Genomic DNA, 21,294 nt, shown 5'->3' with positions numbered 1-21,294 from the left:
GTCGCTCAGTCGTGTCCGACTCTTTGCAACCCCATGAATCGCAGCACGCCAGGCCTCCCTGTCCATCACAAACTCCCGGAGTTCACTCAGACTCAAGTCCATCGAGTCAGTGATGCCATCAGCCATCTCATACTCTGGCGTCCCCTTCTCCTCGTGCCCTCAACCCCTCCCAGCATCAGTCTTTTCCAATGAGTCAGCTCTTTGCATGAGGTGGCCAAAGTACTGGAGTTTCAGCTTCAGCATCATTCCCTCCAAAGAAATCCCCTACATTACCACTCCAAAAAAAAAAAAAAAACCTGGGAACCACAAACCAAAAATCTACAATTGAAACACACAATTAAAAAAACAAAGCAATCCAAACACATCACTAAAGATAGACATAAAATGACAAGAGGAGAGAACAAAAGAGGAGGGGAAGAAAAAAGATCTTCAAAACCAAATTCAGTTTCCTTGAACTGAACCAGGAATAAATGGAAAGTATGTGAACAGACCAATCATAAGAATATTTTAACATTGAATTTGTCCCTTTTAATGTTGTGGAATTTTTATATGCTTAAGCCAGCAGAGTTTGGGAACAACAGAATTTTGGTTTTGAAAATATCTTTTAAAAATTCTATTTGCTACTAGTAGTTTCTTAAGAAAATTGGTTATCAAAATTGTGGACTAAGAATTAATCTTATATCTAAAAAATAATTATTTAAAAATAATTTAAATTGTCCCTAAATTTTCTTAATACTCAAAGGAGATGTTATTTCATACTGTTTTACCTAGAAAATGTGAAATTTTGGAGGAATGTGTGTATATGTGTGCACGTGTCTATGTCTGAGTGTGTCTTACATAGGCCATCCTTCCCTAAAGTCTTTTTCCTTCTTGACACTAAACTTTCCACAGCCCTCTCCCATGGACGCTAGCCTACCAGGCTCCTCTGTCCATGGGATTTTCCAGGCAATAGTCCTGGAGTGGATTGCCATTTCCTTCTCCAGGGGATCTTCCCAACCCAGGGATCGAACCCCCAGTCTCCCGCGTTGTAGACAGACGCTTTACCGTCTGAGCCACCAGGGAAGTCCCTCTCTGACCCAATACCCACTAAATTCCTCCCTTTGTTCCATTTATTTATTGATAAATGTTTAGTGTGTTTGGCATTGTTCACTGTTGTAATCTTTGTAGAGACTAAAGTATCTTTGTTTGAATGTATTTAAAGGACATTTTCCTGCATTATTTTTTGAATTAGTATAGCAGTAAAAACAGTTCAGATCTGCTACTAAATTAAAATCCTGACAGATACTTATTTTTAGCCTCTGTTCTCTTTCAGGTACATTACCTAAATTTTCTGTGTCCTTGTTTCTCAAAGGTATGCTGGAGCCATGGAAAGACTGCAGGCAGAGACTGAACTTATTAACAGGGTAAACAGTACTTACCTTGTGAGACACAGGACCAGAGAGTCAGGAGAATACGCAATTAGCATTAAGTAAGTAGGACAAGAAATAGCTTTCCTGTTTTCATAATTGCATAGATCATCTGACGTGTACAACACTGAAGCTGAAAACCAAGGTTCTAATTGCAGCAGAAATAATGCATCATCTCTCTAGACAGTTCATTAATACTTGAAAATATCTGTTAGAAAAAAATGGTATTAAGTGTTATAGGCTGCTAATTGGCATACCAGATTTCTTTCATAACACTGTGCTTTGGTGACTTGATGCGTGTATGTTTCTAGTAAATCCTAAGAATTATAAATTAACAGATTTTATTTTGTTTTCTGTATTCTCAAACTGATCTTATAAGTAAATTGGGCAGAATGATTGGTCAAATCTACTGCCCCCCAATCTCACTTCAAAAATTGGTTGTAAAAAAAAAAAAAAAATTGGTTGTATCTTCAACCAATCTAGTGAATATATTTTGTTAATTAGCTGTCACCAGTGTATTGGCATAGGTATATATTTTGTCTTCGGAATTAATTCCTATAATGTTATTGGGGCATGCCCTCTGGTAATTATTGATTTCTACTGATTAAAAACACATTTATATTCATAAGTTATCCATTGCCCACAGGTACAATAATGAAGCAAAGCACATCAAGATTTTAACAAGAGATGGCTTTTTTCACATTGCGGAAAATAGAAAGTTTAAAAGTTTAATGGTAAGCATTGATTAGTTCTTTTCAATCTGTGGTCCTTAGTTTTCTCTTATTGGAAAGGTCAGTTTAGTTCTATAGTTTCTTGGAAATTTTGCTTGCTGACACATTTAAAGAGAATAATATCTTTTTTGCAGCAGAATCCTGAAAATTTTAAGAATTCTAGTTAAGTTTTACATTACTCTAAACATATTTTTCATTGTAAACTAAGTTTGCAAGTTTAAGATAATATTTCAGGGTCCACACTATATGATTCTTAGAACCATAGACACATTCAGGTTCATTTCATGCAAAATACAATATACTGTCAAATGGAAAACCTTTTTGTATTTTCTAGTCTAAGTGACTTGTGCTACAGTTCTTCTTCATTACCTTCGACAATTAAACATTAACAAGATCACACTTTTACCATACGACAGTGATTTCATAGCAATTTTATATTTAAATTGAAACAGTATATTGTTACCAAGTTGCTTCATATAAAGATGATTCTGATTTTTAAAAGTGCAACTTAGCATACAAGAATATTATGTATTGTCACATAAACAATACATACATATCATTACATGTGCACTGTTAACAGTAAAGAAAAAAGTTCTTATTTCCTGAAAAGTAGTCTCAGGCCTGTTTCTCAAGTTGGAGAGTCTCTTAGGATAATGAAGAATTTGGATATAGGACATAAGATGCCTTTGTAGAGCTCTGTTAAGTACTTTGAGTAACATTGGGAAGGACCAGTCATTGACTGAACCATCAATCAAATGATACATACTGCATCCATCTGGAAAACATCTCAGAGCACTTTGCAGATGTTAACACTAAAGTTAAAACTTAGTGTAAGACAGTCTTACAAAATAGGCCAGCTTAAAAGTCTTACCCAAAAATTTAGAACTGGATCAAGACAGGAATCAGCATTTTAAAGAAATTGAAGCATCTTGTGACTGAGGGACTGAACTGAATTGAACTGAGTCAAAAGAAAAGTACGGAAACCTGTCTTGACATAAATATCACATTCCCAATTCAAAAGCTAAGGATGGGCAGCATCCTAAGGATGTGTCCTGGAAAATGCAAACCCTGTCAAATTGGCAGCCAAGATCCAGGCATTCTCCTTGCTGGCAGCGAGTTATATTCTGCTGGAGCAAGCAAGCTGTGCACAGAGAGAACAGGACCTGAGGAGGTTTCTTCCTGAAAGGAAAACCTAGCAGGTAGGTGGCAAGTGGATGCACAGATAATGAGTGACAGCCCCAGCTGAGACATGAACAAAGCATGCACAGGGGGTCTCCACATCACTGCAAAGACACACCAGCTTGACTCTCACCTGCAGAACGTAGGGTGCTTGGTAATGAGGCTGCTCTGTGGTATCATGGTTAATATGAGACTTTAAAAAAAATGCTGTAGGGCCAAAGTTGACTACCAGCTTTGCTGACTTTGAAAGCAACAAAAGGGACTCCCATCACAAGAGGATGAAAGGAATAATCACTGGCAAGAACCAGTCAATTCAACTTTGTGTCACCTGGATTCAGCTCAAGAAAGTTCTTCATCCTCTAAGGTTAGATGTGAAAAGCCAGTAGATAACACCATGACCTGGATTAGTGATCATAGATCCTCAGGTTCCTATGTGCATGGAAAGCTGTGATTATAATATACGCCATAAAGACCAAGATTTCAAGTAATTTGTATCTGAGAGCGGTAAAAGTTTTTTCAGTGATGTTCCAGAAAGGGAAGTAAAAGAGTTCACATAAGCTAACAGAGCTTATTACATGGTGTGTGTAAGACATCAGAAATGTCACTGCTGGAGACATATATATGTGTTTTTTCCCTCCATATCAGGGGATCTTTTGTAAGGAAGTACATAATACAGATAGTTAAAGGGAGGGGATTAAGAATTAATTGCAAAACTACAATGAAACTGAAAACAAAAATAAGCAAATGGATATGATTGTGAAAAGACAGACAAGAGGCTAAAAAATCTCAGTCTTAGATAAATACTTCTGTCAGGAAGAAAATCACTGTAAAAAAATGCTGAAGAGACCACTGAACTCTCCTGGACCTACCTCTTCTTTGTTTCTGTTCATTTCTTCAACAAATTCATATTGAGGCCTCACTGTGTGAAATCGCTGTGATTCTGCAGAATTCTAAAAGGACTCAGTTCTGAAAAAATTCTCAAATTAGTAAATCTATCTGTACCAAAGCCTCAAATAAATCTATACTTGGACCCTAAACTAGGAAATGCCACACCTGGATACCTGATTGGAAGGAATGGCTCCTATCTGAGTACCAGCCCCTCTGGAAGAAGATAAAGGGTTAAGAGGCACTTCTCTCTGGGAGCTAGGGGCTTCCCTCTGCAACTTTAAGGAGTTACCTTTTATCATGCCTTTTGTGTTGTTGGGAGATAACCCAGTTGCCGTTATATCTTGGTCTAGGAATTGAGTTATTTCTTAAGTATAGTTCAGTTTCCTCCCGTGGTGACTGGTAACATTATATCACCTACGTAATATTCATTTATCTAATGACACTCTAGGATTAAATTTAATTGGGAAAGGATGTAAAATGCAAACAAAATCCAGAATTTGTTTTAAATCAGCCTGTTTCTCAAGAAGACTGACCTCAGGTTGTTATAACCTAACCTTTTTTCACCCCCTCCGGTTTCAGTGGCTTGGTTAATCGAAATCTTTGTTTTTCTAGTCATTACATTTAAATTCTAAAGGAATTTCTGTATCCAGATTACAAGGCATTAATTTTGTTCTAATTTTCATGTATGCCAGACAATCCATGTCCAAATGCTGTTTATAAATCATCTCCATTGCCCGTTTCCTTGGTAATTGGAATAACTGGCTCTCACTCATTATTTTTCAGAGAGACTTGAATTGTTGACACCACTGTGTCAGTGTGAGATAAGGAAAGCTTAGTGATTTCTTTTGTTTAGCATCTTCTTATTTACTTGTAGTACCTGAAGGTCAATGACTGCTAAAGCGGGGGCGGATTAGACTAAAATATAGAAAGCAGAAAGGCATGAATTAGAAGAGCTGCACAGTGGCACTATTTAATTCCACCTAGTAGAAACATGTAGGAAGATCTACCCTCATAAGACGGTAAAAATGGAACTCAAATGTCTTTGATGCTTACTGAAGTGTTTGCAGCTTACCAAGCCATACAGCCCTAGGCCTTGGAAAAGTCATTTTTGCTCCCATAAAATCTGGAGGTGGATAGGTATTAAATGATTAACAAGTCCTTTTCAGTATGGTAATTCTGTGTTTTCTACCCAACTTCTCATAAACTTTAATTCATACTACTCATGATATATCATGCATAAAATTCATGTTACTTATAACAAATTACTGATAACATTATAACAATTTCAGTTACATTAAAGTTCAAAGTTATTGGCTTATGATTACTTTCAGGTTTATTTTCACATTTTTTTCTAAAGAACACACTCAGTTCAATAATAAAACTAAGAGAAGTGTGTTGCTGATGCAAATGATACACTGTATGATTCTTTCAGAGACCTTACAAAATTTTGCATTTAAAAAACTTAAATGAGGGAGGAGGGTTCAGGATGGATTTTCTTTTAAAAATTTAGAAAAAAATAATAAAAATAAATAAATAAATAAAAAACTTAAATGATAATATTGGTCTCTGAGCAGAATTTAATTCCAGACCTTGCCTTCGCAAACCATGTTAAAACCACCATAATATAAATGCTGTATTCTGATCAGTGAAGCCATTTTGGGGATATAAACTTCTAATGCCGTAGGAAGTGTCACTACGAACAAAGCTGTAGGAGGGGATGGAATTCCAGGTGAGCTATTCCAAATCCTGAAAGATGATGCTGTGAAAGTGCTGCACTCAGTATGCCAGCAAATTTGGAAAACTCAGCAGTGGCCACAGGACTGGAAAAGGTCAGTTTTCATTCCAATCCCAAAGAAAGGCAATGCCAAAGAATGCTCAAACTACCGCACAATTGTAGTCATCTCACACACTAGTAAAGTAATGCTCAAAATTCTCTAAGCCAGGCTTCAACAGTACATGAACCATGAACTTCCAGATGTTCAATCTGGATTTAGAAAAGGCAGAGGAACCAGAGACCAAATTGCCAACATCCGCTGGATCATCGAAAAAGTAAGAGAGTTCCAGAAAAACATCTACTTCTGCTTTATTGACTACACCAAAGCCTTTGACTGTGTGGATCACAACAAACTCTCTGAAAAATTCTTCAGAGATGGGAATACCAGACCACCTGACCTGCCTCTTGAGAAATCTGTATGCAGGTCAGGAAGCAAAGTTAGAACTGGACGTGGAACAACAGACTGGTTCCAAATAGGGAAAGGAGTACATCAAGGCTGTATATTGTCACCCTGCTTATTTAACTTAATGCAGAGTACATCATGCAAATGCCAGGCTGGATGAAACACAAGCTGGAATCAAGACTGCTGGGAGAAATATCAATAAACTCAGATATCCAGATGACACCACCCTTATGGCAGAAAGTGAAGAACTAAAGAGCCTCTTGATGAAAGTGAAAGAGGAGAGTGAAAAAGTTGGTTTAAAACTCATTCAGAAAACTAAGATCATGGCATCTGGTCCCATCACTTCATGGCAAATAGATGGAGAAACAATAGAAACAGCGACAGACTTTATTTTTTGGAGCTCCAAAATCACTGCAGATGGTGACTGCGGCCATGAAATTAAAAGATGTTTGCTCCTTGGAAGAAAAGTTATGACCAACCTAGACAGCATATTAAAAAGCAGAGACATTCCTTTGCCAACAAAGGTCCATCTAGTCAAAGTTATGGTTTTTCCAGTAGTCATGTATGGATGTGAGAGTTGGACTATAAAGAAAATTGAGTGCCAAAGAATTCATGTTTTTGAACTGTGGTGTTGGAAAAGACCCTTGAGAGTCCCTTGGACAGCAAGGGGATCCAACCATTCCATCCTAAAGGAAATCAGTCCTGAATATTCTTTGGAAGGACTGATGCTGAAGCTGAAACTCCAATATTCGACCACCTGATGCGAAGAACTGACTCATTTGAAAAGACCCTGATACTGGGAAAGATTGAAGGCAGGAGGAGAAGCGGATGACAGAGGATGAGATGGTTGGATGGCATCACCGACTCAATGGACACGAGTTTGAGTAAACTCTGGGAGTTGGTGATGGATAGGGAAGCCTGGTGTGCTGCAGTCCATGGGGTTGCAAAGAGTTGGACATGACTGAGTGACTGAACTGAACTGAAAACTTCTGATATTTTAGCTTTTTTTCTTTTAAGGTGGTCAGATTCTACTCCTTTGCTTCAGCAAGTACACTTATAATCTGGGCCCAAGCAAAGAAGAAAGAATGGAAGAAAAAAAAATTCAAGTTATAGCATGTGTAAAACCATATCATCTTGGGTCTAAGAAAACAAGAAGATACTTAGAAAATGCTCCTTCCCTCTGCTTCCCGTTTTGCATATTTACATTTACCAGGTTACTATTTGGTAATAGTACAATGTAGTTGGGAGCAGAAACTTTGGAGCCAGACACCAGTTATACAACCTTGCCCAAGCTGATTAATCTCACTGAGCCTTGAGCATCAGTGGGGAAAAGACCCATCTCTTGTTTCTTGTCTGAAGATTGTAAGAAACTATAGAAAACTATACATATACTATATAAAACTATATATATATATACACACACACACTATATAAAACTATGTAGCACATGTGATCATGGTAGCTCTCATGATTATTCACAGGTACTAGATACTTTATCCCTTCTTTGCTATAGTCTGTGAAATGGTTTATTATCCCATTTTACAGATGTGAAAGGTAAAGCCTCTCCATTTGCTTTATCCAGTACTTGAACCAAACCATGCTGGTTTTAGTTTATGAAGATGGTCTTTGTTATCTTTGTCTGTTCCCAGCCTGTCTGCTCTACTTAAAACAATCCTTTCATCCTTCTTGGCTTTTGAAATTATACTTTTATTCAATTTAAGCCAAGCTACCTCCTCTCATGAACTCGTCCCTCTTCCTTCCCTCTGGACTCTGAAAAGGAGGCTCTCTTTCCTTCTTGCCTTCAAACTCCCATAACCTTTCTCTTTCCTTCCACGGTGTGTATGCCTAGGAACCTTATCTTCATAATCTCTGTGATCCCTGGAACACCCCACACCATGTATCCCACAACTTATCCAAATTTGGTCATAAATAATAAATAAATCGATGATTCTCTTTCTCTTCTTTCAGGTGATTTTTGACTCGATTGATTTGTTTGGGGGACTTTGAACATGAGCACTGAATGGAAGGGCTGAGTTGATGACAGTGTGATTTTTTTTTAAGAAATGAGTTGCTTTTATACAGTTTTAAATAATAGTGCTGTAGAATAAGCACTGAATAATTAGGTTAAAAGTTATTTTGCATTTCTTTTCATTTCAGGTTTTTCTAAGAAACATAACTGGTACTCATCTAGTGATAATATGCATTTTATATTATGAATTAACCATTATTAATTTTCTGTTTAAAGTAGAGGGATTAAGATTTGTGCAGAATCTGTGAAACTGACATCGCAAAAGAAATATTCTGAGATCGCAGTATGAAAGATGGTGGGTGGTTATTATATTAGGCTTGGATGTATTTAAGGCAAATTAGGTATAAGAGAAAATTGGAAAGAACTACATTATTGACTTCTGTGAGTACGAGGTGACATACAGAGCTAAGAGAAGGTCACTAACACTTCCTCGTAAGCCAGAAGCAATGTCAAGAAAGCGATATTTATGGTTTAACAACTTTGGTTTACAGTGGAAAAGCATATTTAGGATCAAGTTTGTTTTTCTGCTATGTTGAAAGAAAATGCAGGAAACTATAGATTACTATATATTCATAAAACAGCCCTTGCCTCCCTAAACAAAAATAAAGTATTTCATAAGTAAGAACAAGAATTTCTGTTCTGAGTTTGAGGTTTATTATGGCTTCTTTTTACTTACTACATCCGACTGAAGACTAACAGGATATTGAGTAACAATGGGGGGTAACTCACATTATAAATGGCCTGGGTAACAAGGACAATTACTAGTTGGGTGTATTGTACACCAGGAAGCAGGGAGAGGTTACCATTTACTTACTGTAACATGTTGTTTAGTCACTAAGTTGTGTCCAGCTCTTTGCGACCCCATGGACTATAGCCCACCAGGCTTCTCTATCCATGGGATTTTCCAGGCAAGAATATTGGAAGGGGTTGCTATTTCCTTCTCCAAGGGATCTTCCTGACCCAGGGAAGCCTGTGGCAGGCTAGAGTCGAACCTGCATCTCCTCTTTGGCTGGCAGATTCCTTACCACTGAGGCACCAGGGGGCTTATGGAAAATTTAGCATTAAGTTGATTATCCCTTCATTGCATATCATTATGTGTCAAGGAGTTTGTGTGTTTGATTCTTTTCTCCTAAAGGAACTTGTGGAGTACTACAAGCATCATTCTCTTAAAGAAGGATTCAGAACCTTGGATACAACTCTGCAGTTTCCATACAAGGAGCCAGAACATTCAACTGGACAGAGGGGTAATAGAGCAGGCATCAGCTGTGAGTATTGTAATTTAGAATACAATTGCTGACACCTAAGGATTGAAGGCATGATAACATTGAACATCTTCATTCCAAATTTTGAAACAGAACCAATTTATACGCTGATGAATTTAACAAAGAATTATTTTTTCTAGAGCAAAGTAGAATCAGATGGACCAACAGGTTTATGAACATGCCTAGATTTAGTTCTTTGTGCCAAATTAAAAATCATGTTTGTGTCAAATCCATCAGAAATGAAGGGTATGTTGATATGTAAGTTTTGTACTTTTCCATGACTTTTATATTAGCCAAACTCTTTTTTAACTGACACATGTTTATGGTCACAATCCTGTTTTATTAACAGGATTTAAGCAAGACTCCATCTAACTTTGTACCCCAAGTCTGCTTATCGATTCCAGTTCAATGATTACTTTTGGAACTCTGAAGTAACCAAAAGCACGTTTCCCCTGATTCCAATATTTAAAGGTATACATTAGGCACTTTTGGAATGAGCACTGTGCCACACATAATCACAGAGATTAGCATACAAACCAAAAGCATCTTTAAATTTAATTGGAGGAAAATTGTTCTAATGCTGTTGTGTTGGTTTCTGCCATACAACAATGCTAATCAGCCATAATTATACATATGTCCCCAATTATAATTTGAATGCGAGTTCAAGTCAAAAACTTTTCTCATCATTTACTGTCATATAATCTTCCTGTGAGTAGATATAGTGTATAAAGAGAACACTGAAAAAAATGCTGTGAATAAACTGCTTTCATTCCCTTATTTTAATAGCATTTAAAAAGTATTAATAAACTGTTTTAGAGAAAAAGGAATACAATTTTATTGCCCTCAGAATGTTTAGCCTAATCAAAATGAGAATATCTAGAGTGTTTGAAAAAGAATTTGCGTCAGGTAATATAATTTTACCTTTTTTTTTCCTAAAAGCAGAAACTGAAAGGGAAACAAATAATGCTCAGGGCAGTAACACCACCAGTAAAATTTCATAGCACTTCCATAAAGTAAATATACAAGTAATTTGTCACATCAACTGACAGGTTTTTTTTTTTTAATTTGAATAACTTAATAGCTGTTCTGTTCACAGAGATCAGTGATAAATGAACAGGCTTGTCCAATGAGAGTAGTCAGAGCACACTTTTTTGTTGAAACTGTAAACACATTAAAATTTATCTTTCTATGCTTTTAGCCCTCTGTTACCCAATTACCTTAGACACTCATATAGGACATAATTTTTGCTAATTCAGAAATGGACCTTTTCCCTCAAAAAGGGGAAAAAAAAAAAAACAAATTTTCTACAAAATTCCTTAAAAATTTACCAGGCTTATGACATTTTCCCTACATGAAAAGTATAATTTTCAGTTCTTTTAGTTTGCCTTCCTGGTAGCAGAAGATAATAAAAGTTGCCAAGGAGGTCGGCTACACTACAAATCCTGTTTGAGTCACTCACTCAGTTTTAGAAAGTCCAGGTGAGAGGGGCTGGCAGTCAGGGAAAGCACCGGCACTCCCTGTGCTTGACACATGTAGTTGCTCAGAGAATACTGTTAACAGCAAATGAAGTTGCCTAGTTTAAATTTTTGTTTAGTGTTTAACTAAATATTTAACGCTTAAACTTGTTTAGTCACTAGGGATGGAGATACAGATTCTTCTTGTCTTTTAAAGCATATCCAACAGCATGATTATGAACATCCATGCCAGCCACAGGAAGATTTTTAGAGTCATGAGTTCAAACATTGTAAGCCCAGTCTTTTTAAGAGACTCTGGCAAGTCATGATATAAGAACCAGTTTATAATTGAGAAGTAAAAGAGAATCATTCATTTAAAATTTAATCTCTGTTACAGCTAGCCTTTGTTCACATATTATTCAGTTATTGATTCCTTCAACATATAATAATCACCTACCACAGACAAGGCAGTGTTCTAGGTATGGGAAATAGTAGTCGAGAATACAAAGGCCCTGACCTTATGGAGCGTATACTTTAATGAGGAGGCTCTGACAAGTCCTATTTCTATACAGGATGAGAAGCAAAGATCTCACTCCCAAAGTGACCAGAAAGCAGTGAGGGTGTGAGTTGGTGCGTCAGTCAGCAATAATTTCTCCATGGTCTCCAAGATCTTACACTCCAGGATTATTCAGTTGTTACCATAGAGTGGGATTACAATCTTAGATTAGATTTATATTATCCCAATGTTTTATTCGCTTGATGCTAACTTTGTATGGAATGAGAAGAACACTAAGATCATTCTGAAGATTAAATGAGGTGCTATACATACAGCGTTGCACAGAGTGCTGATAACATGGTAAACACACACAGAAGTCAGCTGAGCTACTGCTGATTCTGCACTTCCACTGTGGCTGATGCTCGCCCCACTAGTACCAGGCCCTCATCTTCTAACACAGCAAACATTTCCATGTATTTCTAATAGTTGAATTACCAGTTTTAACTCATAGCAACTTACATCTTTGTTTTTATGATTTTTTAAAATATCCCTTGCTCATTTTATGCCAAGTCCTGATTAAAGATGGACTCTTATTTAAAGCATTGCTTCTGTTTTTATACATGTGCCTTTCAAGAAGTGGTAGAGAGGAAACTCTACATACTCTGTATAGAAAGTTTGTGTAGGATGTCTTTAGAGTCATTACCTCTGGTTCATAGCTTTGGGTGTACTGCCAAATATCATCTCAGAATAACTTTTATGAAGAAGTAGTAAATACTAGGGGACATTGGCTTGGACAGGGCATGGTGTCTCCATTCCTTCTGAGTAACGGAGAAAGCAGAGCAGACAAGCCACAGACAAGGAGTACCCATGTTCTGGGTAAGATTGGAGCTCCAGCTCCCGGTGCCTGCTACTTATTATTATTTTTCTCTTAAATACATAGTCACCCTGGAAAAGAAAGACCTGAGGCATTGTGGAAGAGGCTGCTTGCTTCTGTATTAGCCTAGGTTAGAATGCATGCATGTCTGCTAAGTTGCTTCAGTCATATCTGACTCTTTGCAACCCTATGGACTATAGCCCATGGGATTTTTCAGGCAAGAATACTGGAGTGGGTTGCCATGCCCTCCTTTAGGGGATCTTCCTGACCCAGGCCTCAGACTTGTGCCTCTTATCTCTCCTACATTGGCAGCCGGGTTCTTTACCACTAGTGCCATCTCAGAAGCCCCTAGGTTAGAATGTTCTTAGGCAAATTAAAAACTATTCTCAAATGTGTAAAATATGGTAAGATTATGACAGGCCTACCTCATGTAATTTCAAAATAACATATATAAAGATACTACTTAGAATTAAACAGATATCCAGAGTATTGAGCAAGGAGCATATTAGCATTTCTAGGTGAGGAGTAGGCAATGCTCTGTCCTAGGACTGTGAGACTGTTTCTGCCTTTGCAATGACTTGAGTGTTTCCGCTAGAGATGGAGAGAGGAAGGAAGAGAACAAAGAGAACTCGGGCACAGCAGTGAGCTCTTGTGCTTCCCTAGAGACCCCTCATGCAGTGGCCCCGTGGAAGATGTTCTGCCCGGTCCTGTGGATCTCTGTAAGAATCTCATTACTTTCCAAAAATGGTCACAGAAAAACTGCCTTAGACTGCTGCAGGTGTACCCTTAGGGCTTGTATATACTGAGTTGACTTTTGCCTTTCTTGCTCTACAGTGAGCGCTTAATTATTTTCAGGGCTGCTACTGAGTAAGCTGTCTGACCTTAGGCAAGTCACTTAGCCTGTCTGGGCCCCACTTTCTCATCTGATGAATAAGGAATGAGATTAGATATTTTATTATGTTCTTTCAAAAGCAGCTCCTAGGTTTCTTTCTTTGTACACGTGAAAAAAGGAGGTAAGGTAGAATGGTAATGGACCATTATACTTGGGAAAGTGGCACAGTTAGCTATTTCATAACTTATTAATAGACCTTAGGTATTTCCCAAGTAAATGGAAGATTAGTTGGGCCAAAGAGTTGGTTAATGTTTAAAAAATTGTTGGTTACCTCTATATTTACATGGTCTCAAAGTTTCTCATCACAAGAACTTGTTAATTACAAAAGGGACAGAAAAACCATAAAAGTGATCAAAATTAGCATCACCAATGATGGGACAACTTGATATCATGTACCTCCTAATGTGATGCTCCTGAGAAGGCTGCAACACCAGTTTGGTGGTATTCCTGCCCTCCAGGGTCCACAGATGGAATCTAATCATGAGGAAACATCAGACAAACCCAAATTCAATGACATTCTACAAAATAATTGGCCTCTACTCTTCAAAAATATCGGTGTCATGAAAGACAGAGAAAGAGTGCAGAATTGTTTTAGACTGAAGGAGACTAATGAAACATGACAGCTGGACACAACAGGTAGAATCTTGTACCTGGAAGTATTTTCCTTTTTTTCTTTTTTACTATAAAGGACACATATGGGACAATTAACACATTTTGAATGTTTCTAGATTAGTAATTTTTTGTTTTTGATAATTGTAGTGTTAATGTGTAAGAGAAGAAAATCCCTTTGATTTTAGGAAGGACACGCTGAAATGGTCTTTCCCAGTGACTCAGCTGGTAAAGAATTTGCCTGCCAATGCAGGAGACTCAAGAGACGTGGATTCAGTCCCTGAGTTGGGAAGATCCCCTCGAGAAGGAAATGGCAACCAACTCCAGTATTCTTGCCTGGGAAATCCCATGGACAGAAGAGCCTTGGTAAAAGAGTCGGACAGGACTTAGCAATTAAACAACAAGAGTGAAATATTTAGAGATAAAAGGCATTACATCTGAAACATATTATAAAATAGTTCAGGAAAACTAAAGAGCTTAAAACAAATGTAAAATATTAACATTTGAGGAGTTTGAGTGAAAAAAAATTAGAATCCTTTGTACTATTCTTGCAATTTTTACATCTGAATTATTTTAGAAGTAATAAAATTTAGAGATGGTGCCTTTAGCTGAAGAGAACTAACAGAATTGGAGGAAAATGTCAGCATTCTCCTCCTCCACCTGCTCCAGGAACAGGGGGAGCTTGGTGCACTGATTTTAGGATGTGTAGAGTACTGAGTACATTGTACTTGAAACCATCTCTTCTTTACCTGTGACCATACTGTATTTACTTATTCATTCATTCGTTCTTTTAATCAACAAATATTTTATTCAACACTATGTGCAAAGTTCTGTTCTGGATGCTAAATATAACAGTGAATAAGATGGACAGTGGTGCTGCTAAGTCGCTTCAGTTGTGTCTGACTCTGTGCAACACTATGGACTATAGTCCCGCCTGGCTCCTCTGTCCTTGGGATTCTCCAGGCAAGAAGACTGGAGTGGGTTGCCATGCCCTCCCTCCAGGGGATCTTCCTAACAGGGATTGAACCTGTATCTCTTTAAGTCTCCTGCATTGGCAAATGGGTTCTTTACCATTAATGCCACTGAACAAATGTAAAACAAATAACTTCATGTGTGTGTGTGTTAGTGGCTCAGTTGTGTCTTATTCTTTGCGACTCCAAGAACTATAGCCTGCCAGGATCCTCTGCCCATGGAATTCTCCAGGCAAGAATACTGGAGTGGATTGCCATTCTCTTCTTCCGGGGATCTTCCCTACCAAGGGATCAAACCCCAGTCTCCCTGCATTGCAGGCAGATCCTTCACCATCTGAGCCACCAAATTCTCCTAAGTCTTGTGAAGCAGATGCACAGGTGAAAGGGTACGGCAAGAGGACCTGTTTAACCTGGAAGGTCAGGGAAGGACATTTTGAAGAAGTGGCAGCTAGGTGAAATTTACAAGATCTACAGACAATTGGCAGGGTGTGGATTACTGAAGGGTAGGAAAACACCAGAGTGAAGAAGCAGTTTGTGTGAAGGACATTAACAGGAAATAACTTGATACATTTAAAGAACTGGAAGGGGGCCAAATGTTTAGAACATAGTGAGTGGATTCTAATATGTACAATGGAAATGTAGTAGAGCATTATAAGCAGAAAATGATATGAACTGATTTACATTGTTTTGAAAGATCACTGCCTACTCTGTGAGAATGGCTTGGAGAGAGGCATGGACAGAAGAAGGGAGTGAGGAAAATTCCACAGATGTCCAGGGGAGGGATGATGGACATTTGGACAAAAGTTGAATAAAGACAGTAAATCAAGACAATGGGCTGATTTAGATATAATCTGGAGATTGAATTGACTGGATAAAGGAATTGAGGTAGAAATAGTACATGTGTGATATCTGCCTTAGATGACCCAAATGGTGAAATGATGGCCTGATCAAGAAATAAAAGGGATATAACACATACAAAGGAGAAGGTAATATATTCAGTTTTGCACAAATTTTTAGTATCTGTGCATACTCAGTGGTTCAGTAGGCAGCTGATACTAAGAAGAGTGGCTGGGGTTGAAGATAAGAGTTATGAATCATTCATACTTCATCTCACAGTTTCCATAGAATATATATAAATAGTATTGTTTTTATATAGGTTTTAACAATTTCTTCAAGTGTATTGCTCCCTGAAGCCTTGGAAACCAGGTTCCTTTGCTTCTTATTCTCAAATTGCACTTTGCACAGCGCCTCTCATAAAACACGTGTTTAGGAAGGGCTAAATGAGTGAAGTCAGAGCCTCAGGTCTTTGGGAAACATAGCAGGTATTAAAGCACTATGTTATTTGAAAAAACTGGGAAAGATGAGTGGGTTTGAAAACAAATAAAGAACAGCTCGATCATTTTGAAGCTATGACAAATCTTATAGCAATTCTTCAAAAATTGACAAAGGCTTCCTGGGTCTTTGGGACCATACAAGTGAGCTTGCAGGAAAAAGTAAAAGCCAGAGCCAAGCCTGCTTCTTACTAGTGCGGTTGCTTTCCTTTCATGCAGGTACCTCTGTGATTCTATTAGCCATCTGACAAGGTGCTTAAACTTCATTTTAGCCAGTGTTTTAGAAACTTGCAGAATTTGTATCATTCATATTTATTTAACTCACTGTAATGTAACTTGCTTATTCCTGATAACTCTTTAAATATCCTGATAATATCTTAGCCTATTAGTTTTGTCACAGTCTTAATAGTGGATAATATTTATCTCCTTTATACTAACTCCTCAAACATCCACCGAGTTTTTAACTTCTTGCCCTTGTAGTTCAACATACCCATATTTATCTACTCATATTCTGATCTCCTGATTTTATCCTCAGTCTTTCATCTTCTTTTTCCTTGGTCATTTGGGATGTGACTTTGATTTAATCTAATTTTATGCTGGTAATTTAAATATTTGTTTTAATCTCATAAAATAGCTTCTTGAACTGCCATAAATATTATCATAAATTGAGGGGATTAATAGCGACAGAAATTTGCTCTTCCTGTTTTGGAGGCCGCAAGTCTGAAATCAAAATGTTGGCAGGGTCGGTTCCTGCTGGAGTCCCTGAGGGACAATTCACTGCACGCCTCCCTCCTTTTCTGGATGGCCGCTGGCAGTCCTTCGTGTCCCTGGCTTACAGACAGCACTCCCCATCTCTGCCTTGTGGTCACATCACCTTCTCCTCTGTGGGTCATCTCCCTTTCTCTTCTTTTATAAAGAAACTTATTTCATTTACAGCTCATCCTAACACAGGATGATTTCATCTTGAGATCCTTAACTTATATCTGCAAAAACCTATTTTCCAAATAAGATCACATTCACAGGTTTTAGGTGGACATAACTTTTGCAGGGGTTGAGGGCAGTGGAGGGATGGGTGGGGGTGAGGCACCCTTCAACTCACTATAGTCTCACAGTACTAATTTTAAATTTTTCTCCGAATTTTTCCATCCTTTTCTTTTTTTGTTGGAGTTATCAGAAGACTGTGCATTATTAGGGTAGACAGGTAGTCAATGGATAGGGAATTAGAAGGGAAACATTACCTTAATACTGCAAAGTGTATTCAATGGCTTGTAACTTTCCTACAGTGAAATGCATGGTCTTCCTGAGAGAGGATACTTCTAGCCAATGAAAGTTTCCCCAATAACCTACATGAATGATTGTCTGAAGTATTATAAAATATACTTGATACAGAATAAGAACTTAGTAATTCTGATATTTAATAATTTAATTTTTAACAGAATACTATGTTATTCAAACACCTTTCACATATATTAATGTCTCCAATCTAGTGTCTCATGAACTGCCAGCCCCATGAGAAGCATCCAGGGAAGGTTTCATTGGTTAAATAAATGTACCAGAAGTGCTGCTTATATGATATAGCAAAGTGACAAGTTTCCCTAGTTTATCGCATCCTGCAACTCTGTATCATAGTGTCTCAGCATATGTAATGTTTGCATCGTTTGCTTTAAGAGAGTTAAATATGTGATGTACTTAGAACAATGTCTGGCATGTGGGAAGTGCAAAATACACACTTTTTCCTGGGCTAAGGTGGGTCCAACATACTGCTGACGTTTTGTATATTCTTTTCCTTAGGATGTCTATCACATCCACAGAATTTACTGTTCTTGGGCAACTGATCAACTACAGCCGCACATCTTCATTATTAGGTCATGTTGGGCTTCCCTTTTTTATTTACTTTTATCAGGAGCTTTACTAGCTACTGTAAGGCATTTTTATCCTGAACTTGATAGATTTAACAGTTAGTAGCCAGGACCCCGGAGAAGGCAATGGCACCCCACTCCAGTACTCTTGCCTGGAAAATCCCATGGATGAAGGAGCCTGGTGGGCTGCAGTCCATGGCGTCACTAAGAGTTGGATACGACTGAGCGACTTCACATTCACTTTTCACTTTCATACATTGGAGAAGGAAATGTCAACCAGCTCCAGTGTTCTTGCCTGGAGAATCCCAGGGACGGGGGAGTCTGGTGGGCTGCCGTCTCTGGGGTCGCACAGAGTCGGACACGACTGAAGCGACTTAGCAGTAGCAGCAGCAGCAGCAGCCAGGACCCAGGGTCATTTCAGAAATCTATAGCTTACAGACTGAAATTCTACAGATACAAGTAACCTCACTCAATGCTATCTTTTTTCGTGTTTCAAAGCTCAAAAAGCAGTCTATATGTTTTAACATGTCTCATTTTGTATACCGTTCTGTCTATAAACCTTATTTTCTAAAGTTAAAACTGCTCTCAGTATGTGTAATGCTCCCCAACTGACTATGGTATCCTCATGTGGCAGCCTGACCCAAGGCTTTGGTTTTTCTGGTCTCTCTCTTCTAAAACAAACATAAACTGAGAAGAATTCTTTTTTATTCTTTCCCCTCGCTAAAATTTGGATTAGGCTCCTAGCTTTGAGGAACAATGCTAGAGCTCTTTTTTGCCTCGTATCTATGACCAGTGTCCAGCTTTCCCTGCTGAATTCCAGATCTGCATAAGGGAGCCAGTATTAACTCTGCAACTCTCGCCTTTCCTCATAGCATGAGAAGTTGAATACAAACGTGGTCAAGGTTTCGTTTCATTCACAGCTTTAAGTCAATATTTTAAGACTCCACTTACATCAGACACTCTACCACACATACCTCTTGGGTGTTACATGCTAGCTTAACAGCTGAACAACAGGGCAGTGCAGGGGGATCCTAGGATGGAGGCTTCTCAGACTTCACGTCAACCCTGGTAGAGGCTTTTTAAAGCAAATACCTTTTGAGACATTTCTGAGAGGCCATCTTCAGGTTTCGCTTATACTCAGGTGACTTCATGTCCACAACTACACAAAGCATCTAATTATTTTTTGAACAAAATTTTTAAAATGCTTATTTTGTTCCAGAAACTTGACTTATTGTAGCTATTTACCATCATTAGTTATCTCTTTGACTCTTGAAACCCTATGGACTTTAGCTCCCCCCAGGCTACTTTGTCCACGGAATTCTCCAGGCAAGAATACTGGAGTGGGTTGTCACGCCCTCCTCCAGAGCCCTCCTTTGACCCAGAGATCAAACTTGTGTCTCCTGCCTTGGCAGGCGTATTCTTTACCACTAGTGCCACCCGGGAAGCCTGCCTGTCTCTTCAAAGCTACTCCAAGTTAAATACACTATATGCAGACTCTACCACGATAACCTTTCATATGATGTGCTTTGTTCCCTTCCTTGCCGTATTTCTTTTTCAATAAACTACTCAGATTTATCAACCCCTTGTCATATACATGGTTGCCAAATTTGTCACCATCCTGGCCACCCTGCTATGAATACATTCAAATTTTTAAGAATTGAGCACAAGCATTTCAGGATTGGCTAACTTGCTCATTCAAATCTTTTCCTATTCAGAGCTCCGTCTTTCTATCCAAAGCTCCATCTTCCCAGTTAATTTTCCCTCTTTTTCTTCATTGTTCTCCCTCATAGGGAAGTTCTTAAAGAACTTCTTTCCTCATCCCTTCTTTAGCTATTACAGTCTCACCATTAAGCCCCACAGGTCCCCACATTCATTCATTTGACAGATCTTAACACATATATATGGAATCCAGAAAAACGGTACTGATGAGCCTATTTGCAGGGCAGGAATAGACACAGACGTACAGGACAGACTTGTGGTCATGGCGTGGGGAGAAGAGGGTGGGACAAACTGCGAGAATAGCACTGACATATCCACACCACCATCTGCCAGACAGACAGCTAGGAGAGAGCCGCTGTATCGCGAGGGAAGCAGCCTGGTGCTCGGTAACACCTGGGCGGTGTTAACACGAGAAGGGTGGGTGTTGGGGTGGGGTGGGAGGAAGGCTTATGAGAGGGGGACATCTGTATACTTATGGCTCATTCACAAAGTCTGTGCCTTTGTGGAACTCACATGGTAGTGGGGACAGTGGATAACAGATAAAAATAAATTATATAGTTTACTAGAAGAAAGGCCAAAAAGGCAAAATGGTTGTCTGAAGAGGCCTTACAAATAGCTGTGAAAAGAAGAGAAGCGAAAGGCAAAGGAGAAAAGGAAAGATATATCCATCTCAATGCAGAGTTTTACAAGGAGAGATAAGAAAGCCTTCCTAAGTGATCAATGCAAAGAAATAGAGGAAAACAACAGAATGGGAAAGACTAGAGATCTCTTCAAGAAAATTAGAGATACCAAGGGAACATTTCATGCAAAGATGGGCTCAATAAAGGACAGAAATGGTATGGACCTAACAGAAGCAGAAGATATTAAGAAGAGGTGGCAAGAATACACAGAACTGTACAAAAAAGATCTTCATGACCCAGATAATCACAATGGTGTGATCACTTACCTAAGGTGAGATATCCTGGAACGTGAAGTCAAGTGGGCCTTAGGAAGCATCACTATGAACAAAACTAGTGGAGGTGATGGAATTCCAGTTGAGCTATTTCAAATCTAAAAGATGATGCTGTGAAAGTGCTGCACTCAATATGCCAGCAAATTTGGAAAACTCAGCAGGAGCCACAGGACTGGAAAAGGTCAGTTTTCATTCCAATCCCAAAGAAAGGCAATGCCATAGAATGCTCAAACTACCACACAATTGTACTCATCTCACATGCTAGCAAAGTAATGCTCAAAATTCTCCAATATAGGCTTCAACAGTGCATGAACCAAGAACTTCCAGATGTTCAATCTGGATTTAGAAAAGGCAGAGGAACCAGAGATCAAATTGCCAGCATCTACTGGATCACAGAAAAAGCCAGAGAATTCCAGAAAAACATATGCTTCTGCTTTATTGACTACACCAAAGCCGTTGACTGTG

The 21,294-nt window shown here is 38.5% G+C and overlaps 1 protein-coding gene across 3 annotated transcripts in view; it reads left to right on the top strand.

Annotated features, from left to right (window-relative positions):
* VAV3 (vav guanine nucleotide exchange factor 3) overlaps positions 1-21,294 on the top strand; it is a 435,514-nt gene that overhangs the window by 401,302 nt on the left and 12,918 nt on the right. For all 3 annotated transcript variants that reach the window (XM_086391510.1, XM_086391513.1, XM_086391511.1), the window contains exons 23-25: positions 1,352-1,468; positions 2,053-2,140; positions 9,546-9,675. In XM_086391510.1, the coding sequence (XP_086247636.1) occupies positions 1,352-1,468; positions 2,053-2,140; positions 9,546-9,675 (335 nt within the window). The remainder of the gene's footprint in view (positions 1-1,351; positions 1,469-2,052; positions 2,141-9,545; positions 9,676-21,294) is intronic.

Source organism: Bos grunniens, chromosome 3, assembly GCF_055505025.1.
Source record: "Bos grunniens cultivar Pamir isolate PY7600 chromosome 3, Bosgru_T2T1.0, whole genome shotgun sequence".
Taxonomy (NCBI): Eukaryota; Metazoa; Chordata; class Mammalia; order Artiodactyla; family Bovidae; genus Bos; species Bos grunniens.
Note: the sequence above shows the minus strand (reverse complement) of the source record. Positions and strands in the feature narration are given on the sequence as shown.